At 45.4% G+C, this 14,124-nt stretch overlaps 3 protein-coding genes across 3 annotated transcripts in view; all 3 read left to right on the forward strand.

The window, feature by feature from the left end:
• Positions 1-14,124, forward strand: part of LOC124092073 (zinc finger protein 14) — a 112,065-nt gene that overhangs the window by 35,294 nt on the left and 62,647 nt on the right. The window lies entirely within an intron of this gene.
• Positions 1-14,124, forward strand: part of LOC124092079 (zinc finger protein 709-like) — a 147,569-nt gene that overhangs the window by 35,272 nt on the left and 98,173 nt on the right. The gene's annotated exons all lie outside the window — the stretch shown is intronic.
• Positions 5,139-14,124, forward strand: part of LOC124092072 (zinc finger protein 91) — a 28,914-nt gene continuing 19,928 nt past the window's right edge. The window contains exon 1 of the mRNA XM_046443363.2: positions 5,139-5,378. Coding sequence (XP_046299319.1) covers positions 5,154-5,378 — 225 coding nt within the window. The 5' untranslated portion in view covers positions 5,139-5,153. The remainder of the gene's footprint in view (positions 5,379-14,124) is intronic.

The following is a 14,124-nucleotide window of genomic DNA, read 5'->3' on the forward strand; positions in this document are numbered from 1 at the left end:
CATGATGGATATCAGGCCAATATTGCTGGCCACTAGACCCTTCAAATGGGTGGCATCTGGCTGGATGCATGAGTGGATAATGGGCCCTAAACCCAACATATACCTTCATCCCAAAGTATACCCATACCCACTGTGCACAAGCGTGTGTCACGCCACCCTTGCCATGCTCATAATCACTGCCTCTGATGGTGTAGTTATCACTCATGCAGAGATCCCTTGTGCAGTCAATGCATCCTGCTGGCTCACAACCTGTCTACACCGGCTATGAAAGCTAAATGTGTATTGATCCTCAGATGCCCCCCGCAGCCTGGCTTCCACTGAACCAGTCCAAGGAGTGGAGGAGTCCATGGGACATGCAGAGGAAGCATCTTCTCAGTGAGATCCTGCACCAGACAAGGCGTGATATTGCCCTCATCATTGCTGGGATTGTTGCCTTAGTGGCCGCCATCGCCACCATGGCCACTGCCACTGCTGCACTCACTCAGAGGATCCACACTGTGCAGACTGCAAACAATGTGTCCCCTGTGTGGCAGCAGCCTTCGCCTCTCAAAATGACTTAAATAAACTGAACTGAACCACTATTTTCCTCATTCAGCAAGAACCAGACCTCCACCAGGAGCCACGAAGTGTTCTGTTTATGTTGCTAAGGCTCACAGTCACTCTGAATTTCATAGTATTTGCGTCACCCAATACGCTGTATCTGACAATGGAACCTTAGAGTTCTCCACTTTTTCTCAGTTCATGAAGGGCGCTTGGGATGCTCACTGTGTTACGACTGCATGACGTCACTAAGGCCATGGTCAAAATCAAGGGGACTAAGGTGTCTGTCTCAACAGCCTCCTCTTTCTTCCAGGGATTGGCTGAACATTGGAAAAACCTGAGAACCAAGTTACTAACCCTTATAACGCTATTACCCTGGCCCTACTGAGTGTGACAGTAATAATTTTTTCTTGTGTTGGGAGACGCTTATGCAAGCATGTGAAGGCCACCAAACAAAAATAAGGGATGCTAGCAAAAGTCCTTGTGGCAAGTCTGAGGGGGAGACGTGGGGACAAGGGCATGGACAACTGCATATGTGGCATACATGAGGGGCACCTGAGTGGCAGGCCACTCCCCTCCAGCTAGGAGTGTGAGCTGCAGGCTGCTCACCCTGTAGGCCCCTCCCTGGGCGTGAGGCCACCTGTTGCAGACCCTGCACTTGCTCCACGGCCTGCTACTTGTTTGGTTGTGGCTCTTCAGAGTCACTCCTGTGCCAGCAGTTGCTCAACAGAACAACCTTGGAATCGTCAGTAGGCCAGAGGGAATATTGGGGGGCCTGCTTTGGTCTCCTAGAGTTGTTCCGAAATTGTATTGGTGGCTGCGTGTAATGTGCTTAGCTGCTGCCCGAGTGTATACACATGGTAACTGCGCAATAAAATCAGACCTGCTTCCTGCTTGGTGTCTGGAGGTCTTGATTCGTGACTCTCTAGCCACACTGTCCTCGACCCTGTTCCGTGGGCCTCGTTGCTGGATGAGACAGAGCCCACACAAACACAAAGGCCCGGTTTCCTTGGAAGCAATGTACAGAAGCAAACGCACGGACCCAGACATGGAGCAGTGCACCAGACACACAAGCACCTGAGGACTGAAGATTGAACACCACAGAGGAGGCTTGTAAAACCAGCGGTCATAACACAGGACGGTCAGCAGGGGGCACTCTGCTCACGACCAAGTGTTGAAAACAGGCCCCCTGCATCAAGGAGAGGATTGTAAACTCAGGAAACTGGATGAAGTGTCTGCACAGGAGCACAGCCCAGAGAGCAGAGAGTGACTGCAGAGATGTGAAAGAGAGGTCCCGCGAGGTGTTGGCAAGGAAAAGGTCCCCATTAAGGGCCTGTAGGCTGGCTGGGGATTAAATTGGCAGTAAGAGAGAAACAGGGACAAAAGCTACTCAGTCCCTTGCATGTGCAGGGGCGTCTCCCTCAAGTAGAGACCCAGAAAAGGGCCAGGTTGCTGAAGACTGCGGAGCCTCTGGAGTACAGAATGGAACCAGCAGGTGTCTGGATGCTGGGGAAGATGACAGGAGGGAAGGTAGATGGTGGGGGAGGAGGGGGCCTTGCTGTGCAGACAGGTCCCGGGGTCAGTGTTGGGTGGGAGAGGCAGCCCGGCTGGTCAAAATAATAACCTTGCTTTAATTTGATTTAATTGGAGCCAGTGGTCTTTTCTTGCGTCCTGGTCTAACACCCTCCCCTGCGCCACACTCACTGTTGTTTGTGTTCCTAGAAGCTGCCATTGTCCCTAGAGTGAGATGAAAGAGGAATTTTGATCTCTAAGAACCTTTTTAAAATCAGCTGTGTTTCTCCAAATAGAGAATAGTGACGGAGGAAGGTGAGAGCTGAAGGGACTCAGGTCGACCAGAAGCCGGGCAGGGCTGGGAGCTGGTGGGCTGTGCCAGTGGCTGGAGGGCAGCAGGACAGAGCAGGCTGAACAGACAGATGTCAGTCATGGCTGGGGTCCATCCTGATGGGTGGCTTTTCCTGTCTGAGGTGTAGATCCTCAGGCAGTAGCTGCTCTCTGGATGTCACACTCTCAGGTCTCATTGTAGTGAATGTGTCTGTGCAGGATCTAATTGGAGGCCACCTTCTCTCTGCTCTGGAGAGGACAGAACAGCTTATGCCCACCCACACACGGGCCACCGCCCCTGGTGCTATTCACCTCCTGAGGACACCTGACTGAGACCTTCTGGTGTCCTCAGTCATCTCTCTGTGATTCTTGTCCCTCCACAGGAGCAACTCTGTGGAACAGGCACTTCCTGACCCTGCTCTTCCAGCCAGAGGGTGCCTGAGCCTGCCAAGGGGGAGGGGCCTACCATGCTTTGGGGACAAGTGGTCCAGCTTGACCTGCCTTTAATCCTTGAACTCTGCAGAGACCCTTGGGAGACCCGCATCCTCATGCTTGGCTCGGATCCCTGGTTCCAGCAGGCTCATAGTTCACACCCAGCCCATGGCTGGCTTACCACATTGCCACATGCTCATCACTCAGAGCTAAGGGACCCTCAGTTCCAATGTGGCAGCTCCAGACACACTCAGGTCATTGCACTGGTCAGAGGGCTGGTGTATTAGTCTTCCTGGGCTGCTGTAACAAAACACCCAGCCTGGGGCCTTCAGACCACAGACCGTGACTCTTCACCACATCCCTAGCCCTGTTGTGTATTTTATTTAGAGTCAAGATCTCACTGAGTTGCTTAGCACCCTGTTTTTGCTGATGGTGGCTTGAGCAATCAATCCTCCTGTCTCAGCCTCCTGAGAGGCTGGGATTACAGTCCTGCACCACCATGCTTGTACTTCTTATTTCCTCATTGGTCTGATACCAGGTTGGAGTCACCATCTGGGGTTATTTTCTCAGATCCATCACACTTATGCTCCCACCCACTTTCTTTGAACCACAATGAAAAGGGGGGCTGGGGATGTAGCTCAGTGCTAAAGTGCCCCCACCCTCAATTCAATCTCCACATGGGGGACAATAAAAGCACCTGGGATTCAATTCTCAGCTCTGGGCAGCTATGTGCCCATGTTTCCACACTTTTTACACAAGAGCCCCCCTGGTCCATGGGCAATATTGTTAGGTATAATGAATGTGAGACACTATGCAGGATGTGAAAGACTTCACAAAGTCCAACTTAAGAGAAGAGAATAAAATGGTATATACTTTCCATTATTGGGGTTAATATGTCAGGGTGTCTTGGACACAACTGGCAAATTTTTATGTTTTACTTGCTGGCTTTCTGGCAGAGCTGAGCAGGGTTATTATTTCTTTCTGATAGTTAAACCCAGGAAGCTGAGAGCCCTGGGTCAGCTTCTGGGGGTACATTGCTTCCTAGGCAGGATGCAGATGGGCTTGTGGCTTTTCTTGAAAATGTTGGTGCATCTCAAACCTTGACATAAAAAGAGTTCACAAAGGGGGACTTTATATTGAGAGAAAATAATGAGGTCAGTCTGTGCAATAGAATGACATGTTTCAAGGGGGCAAATGAGCTTGAGTTCACAGACATGTTATGAGGCTACAGATGCCTGAAGCCTAACCTAATGCATTTCTACATATTATGATATTATTAGCATATCACCTAATGCAATAATAATACAATATTATTCTTTTACAATTAATACTAACTCCTACATACAATTTCCCCTATACATTCATGACAATGATTTCCCTTTCAAGAAAATATCAAAGCCCTTGTCAGCACCTAAACACAGGATAAGACAGGGTTTCCTTATCTCCCTAGTGTAGCTGCACTGGTCAAAGTTCCTTTCCTGATTTCAATCAACAACTTTTCTTTTTGATTTTAGGGCAAACAGCTGAGCAGACTTGTGGGATCAGCAGAGTCAGGTCTGTACATAAGAATTGATAATACTAGAATGTAGACTATCTACATTGAGCACAAGGCGCCCATTTTATTTCTGCTGCACATTGCTGTTTTAGAAGGTTGCCTGCCTCCCCCCCACCCGACCCCTTTCTCTGCTGGGGATGGAACACTGAGCCACAGCCCCAACCCCAAATGTTTCCTTTTATAGCTCAGGCTGCCTCCTCAAAGATCAGAGGCCAGGAGGTAATGAGAAATACTAAAATAATTTTCAAACTGTTTTCATTAGTAGAAATCACATATATGTGGATATATATGATATCTTTAAACAGTGTTTCAAAAATTTGGAGACAGTGTCTTTCTATTTTGCCTGAGGTATATATATTGTTTATTTTTATATATATATATATATATATATATATTAAAACCAGTGGGGCTTGACCTGGACCACTGAGCTACATCCCCACTCTTTTCATTTCATTTTAAGAGAGGGTCTCACTGACCTTGGGCTCCTCCAGCCTCACCCTCCCTGAGAAGCTGTGCTTTGTTTTTGTGTTGAGGTTAAACCCAGGGGCTCGCCATGCTCAGAAAGCACTCTATGGCTGAAGCCTAGCGCAGCGCCAGGTGTCACCTCTGTACCAGAGGCTAAGCCAAGGCTTCCCACCTGGATTAGTTCCAGCACAGCTGAAAAGCTCCGCCTGAAAAGGGCTGGGGCCAAGCATCTGTCACTCTACCCTATTTCAGCCAGTGATTGGATGCTGTTTGATGTCAATCACGATGCAGAGGCGGGCCTGGAGGCTGTCGATCCCGGATGCTGGGGGAACTGCCCAATCAATGCACAGAGGGAGAGGAAGGGCGGGCTTCCGGAATCTCGCGAGCGTTTCTTCCTCAGCGACTCCCCTCCTTATCCTTCAAGCCAAGAGTTCTCTGCTCCAGGGACTCAGGTGACTCTGCTTTGCCTGTGTCCCCCAACCCCCATCTCGGGTGCCTGGAGGTTCCTCGAGAGGACGCCGGGTCACCACAGAACACAAAAATGGTGAGTTTGCGACCAGGGCTGAAGGCACGCGTCACCACCTGCCTTGGGGCCTGGTGCCCGGGTGAGCTGGGGAGAGCGGCGGAGTCGTGGCCCTGTCCCTTGGCCTCGTGGGGTGAGCTGGGTTTTGGGTTTTTGAGGTGAGCTGCTGAGCGTGGCAGAGTCCCCGCTGGAGGGTGGCCCTGTTCCCTGTTCCCTGGGTTTGGAAGGGCGGCTCAGGTCCCTGGTGTCCCCTTTGCTCCCTACTGGTGGCCCGACCCACTCTTCCCAACGTGGAGGAAGCAGGGCCACAAATGCACCTTCTCCCAGGGGAGCTCCTCCGGAGGCTGCTGTAGGTTCCCCAAATTGCAGGCGCCTCCTGCCTTCTAAACCCCACCTTCCCTCCAACTCACAGCTCGGCCAGACGTTCGTTCTTCCCACTGGTTTCAAATGGACACCGTCCGCTAATTGTCACTTTTCATCTAGTGAAATGTTGGAGAGAATAGTTCTTTTCTTTTAATTGGGGACCCAAACTTGGGGAGCTTTATCAGCCACATCCCCAGCCTCCACTTTTACTGAATTTTGAGATCTGCACCCACTTGGTGTGGAAGCTGGTCTCCAACCTGTGATCCTTCTGTGACCGCTGTTTACCAGTGACGAGTCCTTGCTTCCCCGAATGCTGAAGTATAACACCAGAGAAGCACGCTGAGGCAAGTGTAGAGTGGAAAGTAGAGGTTTATTAAAGGACAGCAGAAAACACTTCTCCCCGCAGGAAGAAGGGGACCCAAGAGGTGGAATCCCTGTAAGGGGGAGGTCTTCCCTCTTTTATAGCTAAAGTCTTCTTTCCGCTTTCCCACACTTTGTTTCTCATTATGTTGCAGTGATAGAATGCAGGTGGGAAGGTCCAAAAGGTGGGAGATTGGTGGGCTGGAGGAGTAATCAGGGCAGGAAAGGCCTGGGGTGGATTTTGGATTATGATTATCAGTTCCTTAGAATGGATTCCTGCCTTGGGGACATTAACATTTCAATTGCTGCTCTGGTTTCCAGGACTCCATTCTCTATAATGGCCTCTGTTTTATTTATCTTACACAATATTAGACCCAATTTACCTAACTACCTATCTGTAAATCTGGCTTCACTTCTGCTTCAGCCTCCAAAGTTCCTGGGATGACAGGGCTGTGTGGAGGGGGCAAAACTGTGACTTATGCAGTGAAGGGGAGAAATAAAGAATGTCCACACACTTCTGCCCCTTTCAATGCTCTATTCACTCAAATTACTTAATACAGTTGAACTGTATAGGTTCTTAATCAAGAAAACAACAATCCTTAATGCTAGACATTGCCATAGACATAATCAATTCACAGCAAAATGTGCCACAGCCTGGAAGCAGCAAACTAACTGGGGGGTGAAGATCAACTTGTGAAGGTGGATACAGCAGGAGTGGGAGCCGTTTATTGTAGGACAGTAGGGGTATATCTACATAATTAAGAACAAGCTGTGTATTCAGTTAACGAAAACTAGGTATAACAGTCAACCAATAAGGAATCATCATCTTAATGATTACACACAGCTTAAATTAATTGACGTAATCTAGACACAGCAGTCACTCATTAAGGAATCTCTATCATCTTAATGGCTTGCTGGCCTTACTTCTCAACCACTACTTCCTTTGGCTAAAAGCCAGGTGCCATCTTGACTTGTTTATCACCCTAACTGCAACAATTCTAGGTTAATTAATTCAGAGCAAACAATTCCAGATTCATTCTAAGCACTGGAAAACACACTTAATTATGATAAGCTAATGACATTCCCTCTGCATGCTAAGTTCAAAGATCTTATGTCTTAGGCTGTGAGTCCAGCAGATGCACACTCACTCAGACCTCGGTGACCAGGTCTGGAACCAAGGCAAGCATTTCCTGGTGTGGAGCAGAGGAGCAGTTGAGGAGGGGGTCCTAGGGAGGAGATGCAGCTCTCACCAAGGTCCAGATGAGGCAGTAGAGTTTGTGAATGGTGAGGATCTTGCAGAGGCTCGGGAAAGATGCCAAGTGATGGGATGTCAGGTCCTCATCAGACTCTCCAGCTCAAGTGCATCCTTGTTTCTGTTGGCTGAATTCCTGCTCATCAGCTCTATCATTTATACTACATTTGGGGGCTTTTGATCACGCTTTCAATCCTTATCAGCTACCACCCTATTTCTCAGTGACATCATTTACCCTGGGATCATCTCCACCCTGATCTTCTTGCCTTTCCCTCTTATCAGGCAAGGACAGACTGCCAGAGGCTTCACTCTCTTTATCAGGGTGAGGGGAAGGAACTTGTTTGAGGCCTTACTGGAGGGATCTGTGGATGTGCCTGGTGAAACTGCAGGTCTTTTAAAATGGAGTTGCTTAGGCTCAGGCCTAAGGCCATTCTAACAAGGCCTGTGTCCCTGGTAAGAAGAACACTTTTGAAAGCATTTGTTTTCTATTTGTGATTATTATACTTGAGAGGAAAGAATAATCACTTAACACTTCTCTGTGTTTGGTCAAAATAATTACTTTAAAAGGAAAAAGCCATTTGTACATAGAACCTAGGGATATTGAATCTTGGGTTATGTTCCAAGCCCCCTGCCCCAATTTGACATAAATCATTTATTTACTTAAATTTGTTTTTATTAGTTATACATGGCATTAGAATGCATTTTCACACAGTACACATAAATAGAGTGTCACTGCTCCCTTTTCTGGTTGTACTTGATGTGGATTCACACCAGTCCTGTAGTCATATATGCACATAGGATAATAGTGTTTGATTCATTCTTCTGTTCTTCATCCCCAACTCTTTAAATTTGATTTTCAGATGGGGTCTGGCTATGTTGCCCAGCCTGGCCTGTAAGTCCTGACCCTCCTGTTTCAGTTTCTCAAGCTGTTGACATTAAAGGCATTGGCAATCCCAGCTATGGAAAATAGTTCATTTTGATTTAAATATTAATGACCATACTCAGGGACATCGATTCAAGTGACCCTAAATGATGTATGTGTCCCACCCTGAAAGACAAGGATTAAACACAGGGGCACTTAATCACTGAGCCACAATCAGTCCTTTTTAGATTGTATTTTGAGACATGATCTCATCAAGTTCCTTCTGCCCTCACTAAATTGCTGAGTCTGACTTTGAGTGTAGCGATCCTCCTACCTTATCCTCTAAAGCTACTGGGATTACAGTTGTGTGGCACTGTGTCTGGCCTACATGAACTTTTATAAAAGAAACTGTGTATCACTACATTAACCAATTTCATTGGTAGGATCATCAGATTGGTGGGCTGCAGAAAGAAAGAAAGGAAGGAAAAAAAAAGAAATTTCTTCTGACTGTTGTTATTACATTCTTACTTTGGTAGATGGTGGGGACTAAATGTCTGGTAAGGGTAGGGATATATTCTGAGAAATTTAATAGTTTTGAGAATTGTGGTCTGATACAGAAATTAAGATAATTGGCTATTAAAGGGCTTAAGATAGACCAGGATAATTTTTGTTCTCCATACAGAACCCTGCCTTTCCACCCTCATGGTGGTCTGGTTAGCCAAGTCAAATACTCTGAAGGTTCTTTGATGTAAATGCAACTGTATAGAGAACTTGAGTGCACAGCCGTAAAAATCTTGTGCTTCTCCCTTTATCTTCCTTAGGTGTAGACACCATGTCAGATTTCTTGGGCAGAGGTTCCCTTTGGACGCCTCACAAGGTCCTATGTCCTCAGCCACTGTCCTCTCCTGGAGCTGCCACAAGGTGCCCACAGCTGCCCTGGTCCCTGCAGGGTGAACAGAACTTCAGGCCCTGGGTCAGTTCCTCCTAGAGGACACCTGAGGTGTGGGGTGCAGCCTCTCAGGGAAGCTGCTGGGGGCTCTGGGCTGAGGAATCTCCTGGAACAGGCCTCATCAAGACAGCTACTTCCTTGGGACCTTGTTTTTCCCAAGCTCTGTTCCCATTCTGTGGAGAGAGGTGGCCAGTCAGCTTGTGGATGCTGGTGTTGAGGGTCCACGTCACCAGTGATTCCTGCCCTTTCAGTCTCACAGTGTGAAGGAACGACACCTCTCCAAGAGCATAAGCAGCACCCACCCCAGTGCAGAGCTGTGCAAACCTGAAAAGCCTCATAGACTGGAGTCATGGTCTAGGTCCCTGGGAGGGTGATCCTGGAGGCTTTCAGGAAGCAAGACCAGGAGAGGTCAATCCCAGATGTCAGGGACCTTCCCTGCCCCTTGAGCCTGACACATGTGTGCTCCCTCAGCACCAAAGCTTTCTGTGTATCACTTTGCAATGATGTGCTCACATTTTGAGGCCCAGGTCTATTTTTTCAGAGCCAAATGGGATGGACTATTATCAAATAGACAAGAAAGAAGTGGATTTTAAAAACTCTAGTTACATTTCCATTGTGAAAACAATTACAGCCAGGTACAGTGGTGCTCACCTGTGATCCTTGCTGTTCCAGAGGCTGAGGCAGTAGGATTGTAAACTTCAGCCTTAGCGACTTAGCCAGGCCTTATGTCTGGGGTTGTGACTTATCAGTAAAGTTCCTCTGGGTTTAATCTCTGATCCCAAACCAAAGAAAAAGAACAGAACAGAAAAACAAACAAACAAAAAATAAATAAATAAACACATCTAATTTATCTTTTGCTACCCCTGAGTATGCAGAGAAAATTGGTGAGATTTGATCTTATCTTTTCAATGATTTCCAATTGAAATTCATGTCCTAGATTCCACAATGCCACTTAAGATACAGAGAAACTCTGTCTACCATTATTGCTGCAGGAAATGAATCCATTTCTACAAAAATTATGGTGGATAAATTTATGAATTTGATTTTATGTAAATTAGTTACAGTCGTTGACAAGCTGATGAATTTGACAGGAATGACAGTTTGTTGTTACTGTTTTTGTCTGGACTTGGTGGGTTCATGTTAGCTGTGTGTTTTTTGGTATCAGGAATGGAACCCAGAGGTGCTTAGCCACTGAGCCACATCCCTGGCCCCTTTTAGATTCTTCCTTTTGAGTCAGGGTCTTGCTACATCACCTTGGGCCTCTGACCCCTGAACCACTGTGGTTACAGATGTGCACCATCACACCCATCTTCATTGGAAGTTTTAAGGACAATATGGCAATACCTAAAATACCCAACTGTGATCATTTAAAAATCACTGAATACTTTATCAGTGAAATAATAAATGACACCTGTTTTCTGAAAAGGAGAGAGATATATGTCTCAGTGAGGGTGCTGATCCTCTCACAAGCACTCCCACCATGTCACCTGATTCCTGTTCCCTCCTAATTACCTCCTCCTAGGGCTACCCATTTGGGAGCTGGCCTTTTAACTTATGAAACTTGGGAGTAACATAAATGCTCTCTCTACTCTCTCTGTCCTGTACAATAATTTCACTGGTCTTAGATACAGTGTACTATTTTCATTTTAGATATAGTTTTTCTAATTTCACCCCATAAAACACAATAATCCATGCCCTGAATTTCACATAATTTACTGAAATGCTCTTTGTTTTTTCAAAGAGTGTAGATCATGGGCAAGTTCAGTCTCCTTTGTAAGAAAGTGTGCTGTCTTTTCATTGATTTTTGTTGCCTCTCATTGTGTATCTTTTGTATTATAATCTTTTTTAACACTCATTATATATATTTTCAGGTTTGTTGTTTTTTTTTGTTTGTTTGTTTGTTTGTTTTTTGTGTGTGTGTGTGTGTGTGTACATGGACTGTTGAGGATTGAACCAAAGGCTATCAAGTTCTTACTACTGAGCTACTCTCCACCCCAAGAAAATTCATATTGTAGACTGGGGTTTACTTATTTGCTGATGTATTGAGTGCTGGGATTGAAGCCAGGGACTTGCTCATGCTTATGTTGTCCTCAAAAAAAAAAAAAAATGAATTTCAATGTGTGAGCAGCATTTTGGAGGTGGGCAGGTGTTTTACTGGGTAACAAACCTAGAGGCACTTGACCACTGAGCACGTCCTCAGCCCTTCCTATTTATTATGTACCTATTTATTTTTATTTTTATTTTGTATAGTTGTAGAGGGGCAGAATACCTTATTTTTGTTAATTTATCTGTGGTGCTAAGGATCATACCCAGTGCCTCACACATGCTAGCAAGTGCTCTGCCACTCAGCTACAACCCCAGTCCCCCCATTTATTGTTGATGAAGACCAAGTTTCACAAAATTTCTGGATGTCTTGCTAAATTGCTGAGAGAGCCTCCAACTTGCCAGTTCCATGCCTTGACCTCCCTAGTGGCTGAAATTACAGGTGCACACCACCACACCAGCAGTTGGAATACCTTTTAAAGCTTTATCATCCAGGGGTTGGGATTGTGGCTCAGAGAAAAAGCGCTCACCTAGCATGCGTGAGGCCTTGAGTTTGATCCTCAGCACCACATAAATATTAAATAAAGGAATTGTGCCCACCTAGAACTAAAGAATAAATATATATTAAAAAAAAGATTTATCATCCAGTTTCTTTCCAGATCGAAATAGTATTGAAAATCAGTTTCGTTGCTTTTGTCCATAGTTTTGAAATTTGTAACTACGACTTTTCTTCATTGCTTTATTTTTTGCATTATTATTTGGGAAAGGTATTCATTATGTAATATTGTTTCTTATGTTTATATTTGTTAAAGTTTATGGCATGTAGTTCATTCACTTCCTTATTAAATCAATTTTATTTTTTCAGAGCAATTTTAGACTTATAGTTTGTTAGTCAATGTTTTCTAGAGGATCAGCATCAACACGAAGTGTGATCTAAAAGGGGACTTATTAGATTAGCCTACTTGACCTGAAGCTGGATGTCCACAGTGGCTGTCTGCAGAGTAGAGAGCTTGAGAAGTAGTAGCTGCAGAGTCCAAGAGGCTGAAGCCTCAGAACAAGAGGGATCACTGGTGCTGCCCTAGTCAGACCAAAGGTTCTGGAAACTCCCTGGAGAATCACAGGCAGAGTCCACTTTGGGAGAGTGAAGAAGGCAGAGTGTGATATCCTCAGGCCATTGCAACAGCCATTGGAGAAGAAAGGCCTTTCTCTGCTGCTGCTTCCTTCTTCTTCCAACTTTTGTTCCACCTAAGACACCGTCCTATTGGATGGTGCTGCCTATACCTAAGGAGGTTCTCTAGTTTGGTTCTCTATTCCACATGCCAATCATTTGTAGACACACCCTCACGAACACACCCAGAGGCCTCTTAATCACAGGTATCTCTTAATCCAATGTGGTTGACAATTCTAATGAGCCATTACATATAGTATCAAACACTCTTCTCTACACTGTTCTCAATATTTTGCATTGATGTTGGATGCTTGTTAGTTACTGAATCAGTGTCCTACATTTGATTAAGAGAGTGGATGAAGCAACACTTTATCATCAGCTGAAATCCATCCTTTACCTTAGGGTTCCTCCTCTGTGTGGTGTGATTTTGTGTGGCACATATTCTACATAATAATGTCATACAGAAGAGTTTCAGTGCATCTATAATGTTGTCTCTTCTGGAATGTTCTTGACTTGGAATCTTACTGCACTTGGCCTTTCAGACTGGCTTCTCTCACTTACCAGTCTGCCTTTAAGGGTGCTGTATCTTTGCAGGCTGCAGAGCTCACTTTCTGGGTGATGTTCTTTGGTGTGGGTAAACTGCAGCTCGTCCATTCAGCATTGAAAGGTGCATCTTCCTTGCTTCTAGCTTTGGGCAGTTCTGGACATGGCTGCTGTAGTCACTGCTGAGAAGATTTCTGTGCATAATTTTCACCTCATTTGCATAGACACCTGGGAGTGTGGTGAATTAATTGTAGAGTGCACCATGTTTATTTTGTAAGAGCGTGACTGTCTTCCAGAGACAGTGTTCTTCTCTCCATTCACATGAGCAAGGGAAGGGTGCTTGCTTATTTAAGTTTTCACTGTCTTTTGGAGCTTGTGGTGTTTGTCATTTCACCACTCCAGTTGAGTACCTGGTGGCACCTCATTGTTCATTTTGAAGTTTCCTATTTATATGCATGTGAACATCTTCTCACACATGTGTTAACTGTGCCTATTTATTGAGTGATTGTCTTTCCAAATCTTTTTCTCACTTCCAAGTTGGTTGCTTATTTTTTTACTGAGTATTCTTCATGTATGTTGAATACCAACCCAGTGTCACTATGCGTTGTGACAAAATTTTGTCCATTTCTCCAGCATGTCTTCTCATTCTCTCAAGTGTATCCTTTGAAAAACACAAACTTCGTTTTGATCAAGTTCTATTTACAAGTTTTTTGCTCACAGATCATGTGTTTGATGTTACATATGAAGCTGTCATGCCAGCCCAGATTTCTCTGTAATTACTTCTGTGTCATTTTAGTGAAGTTCTGAAGTTTGCATTTAGTACTATGATGTATAGGCAATGTTTTTCGGTGCTGGAAAGTGAACCCAGGGCCTGCTAAGTGCCAGGTGGGTGGTTTGCTAGAGCTGCAGCCCCCGCTGTGTGTCCTACTTTAACACTGAGGCTCCACTGGGAGCTGATTCTGTGACATTTGTGAGGTGAGAATGCTTCCTTTCTTTGTACATTAATGTCCAGGTGTTTTGGCAGTATTTTCCAAGACAGTGTATTTTCCGTTGATTTTCCTTTGCTCCTTTGTCAAAGATGAATGGAATAGATTTATACTGTGCCAAATACCACTGTGTCTTGATGATTGTAGATTTTTAGTAGTTCTTAGCCTCAGGTAGTGTTCATCCTGTGAATTGAGTGTTCATTACCATGTTGGTTGTTCTAGATCTTTTATTACTGATAAC

The sequence above is a fragment of the Marmota monax genome, unplaced genomic scaffold (genome assembly GCF_021218885.2).
Source record: "Marmota monax isolate L192 unplaced genomic scaffold, Marmota_monax_Labrador192_F-V1.1 WCK01_AAM20220418_F8-fsc00168, whole genome shotgun sequence".
Taxonomy (NCBI): Eukaryota; Metazoa; Chordata; class Mammalia; order Rodentia; family Sciuridae; genus Marmota; species Marmota monax.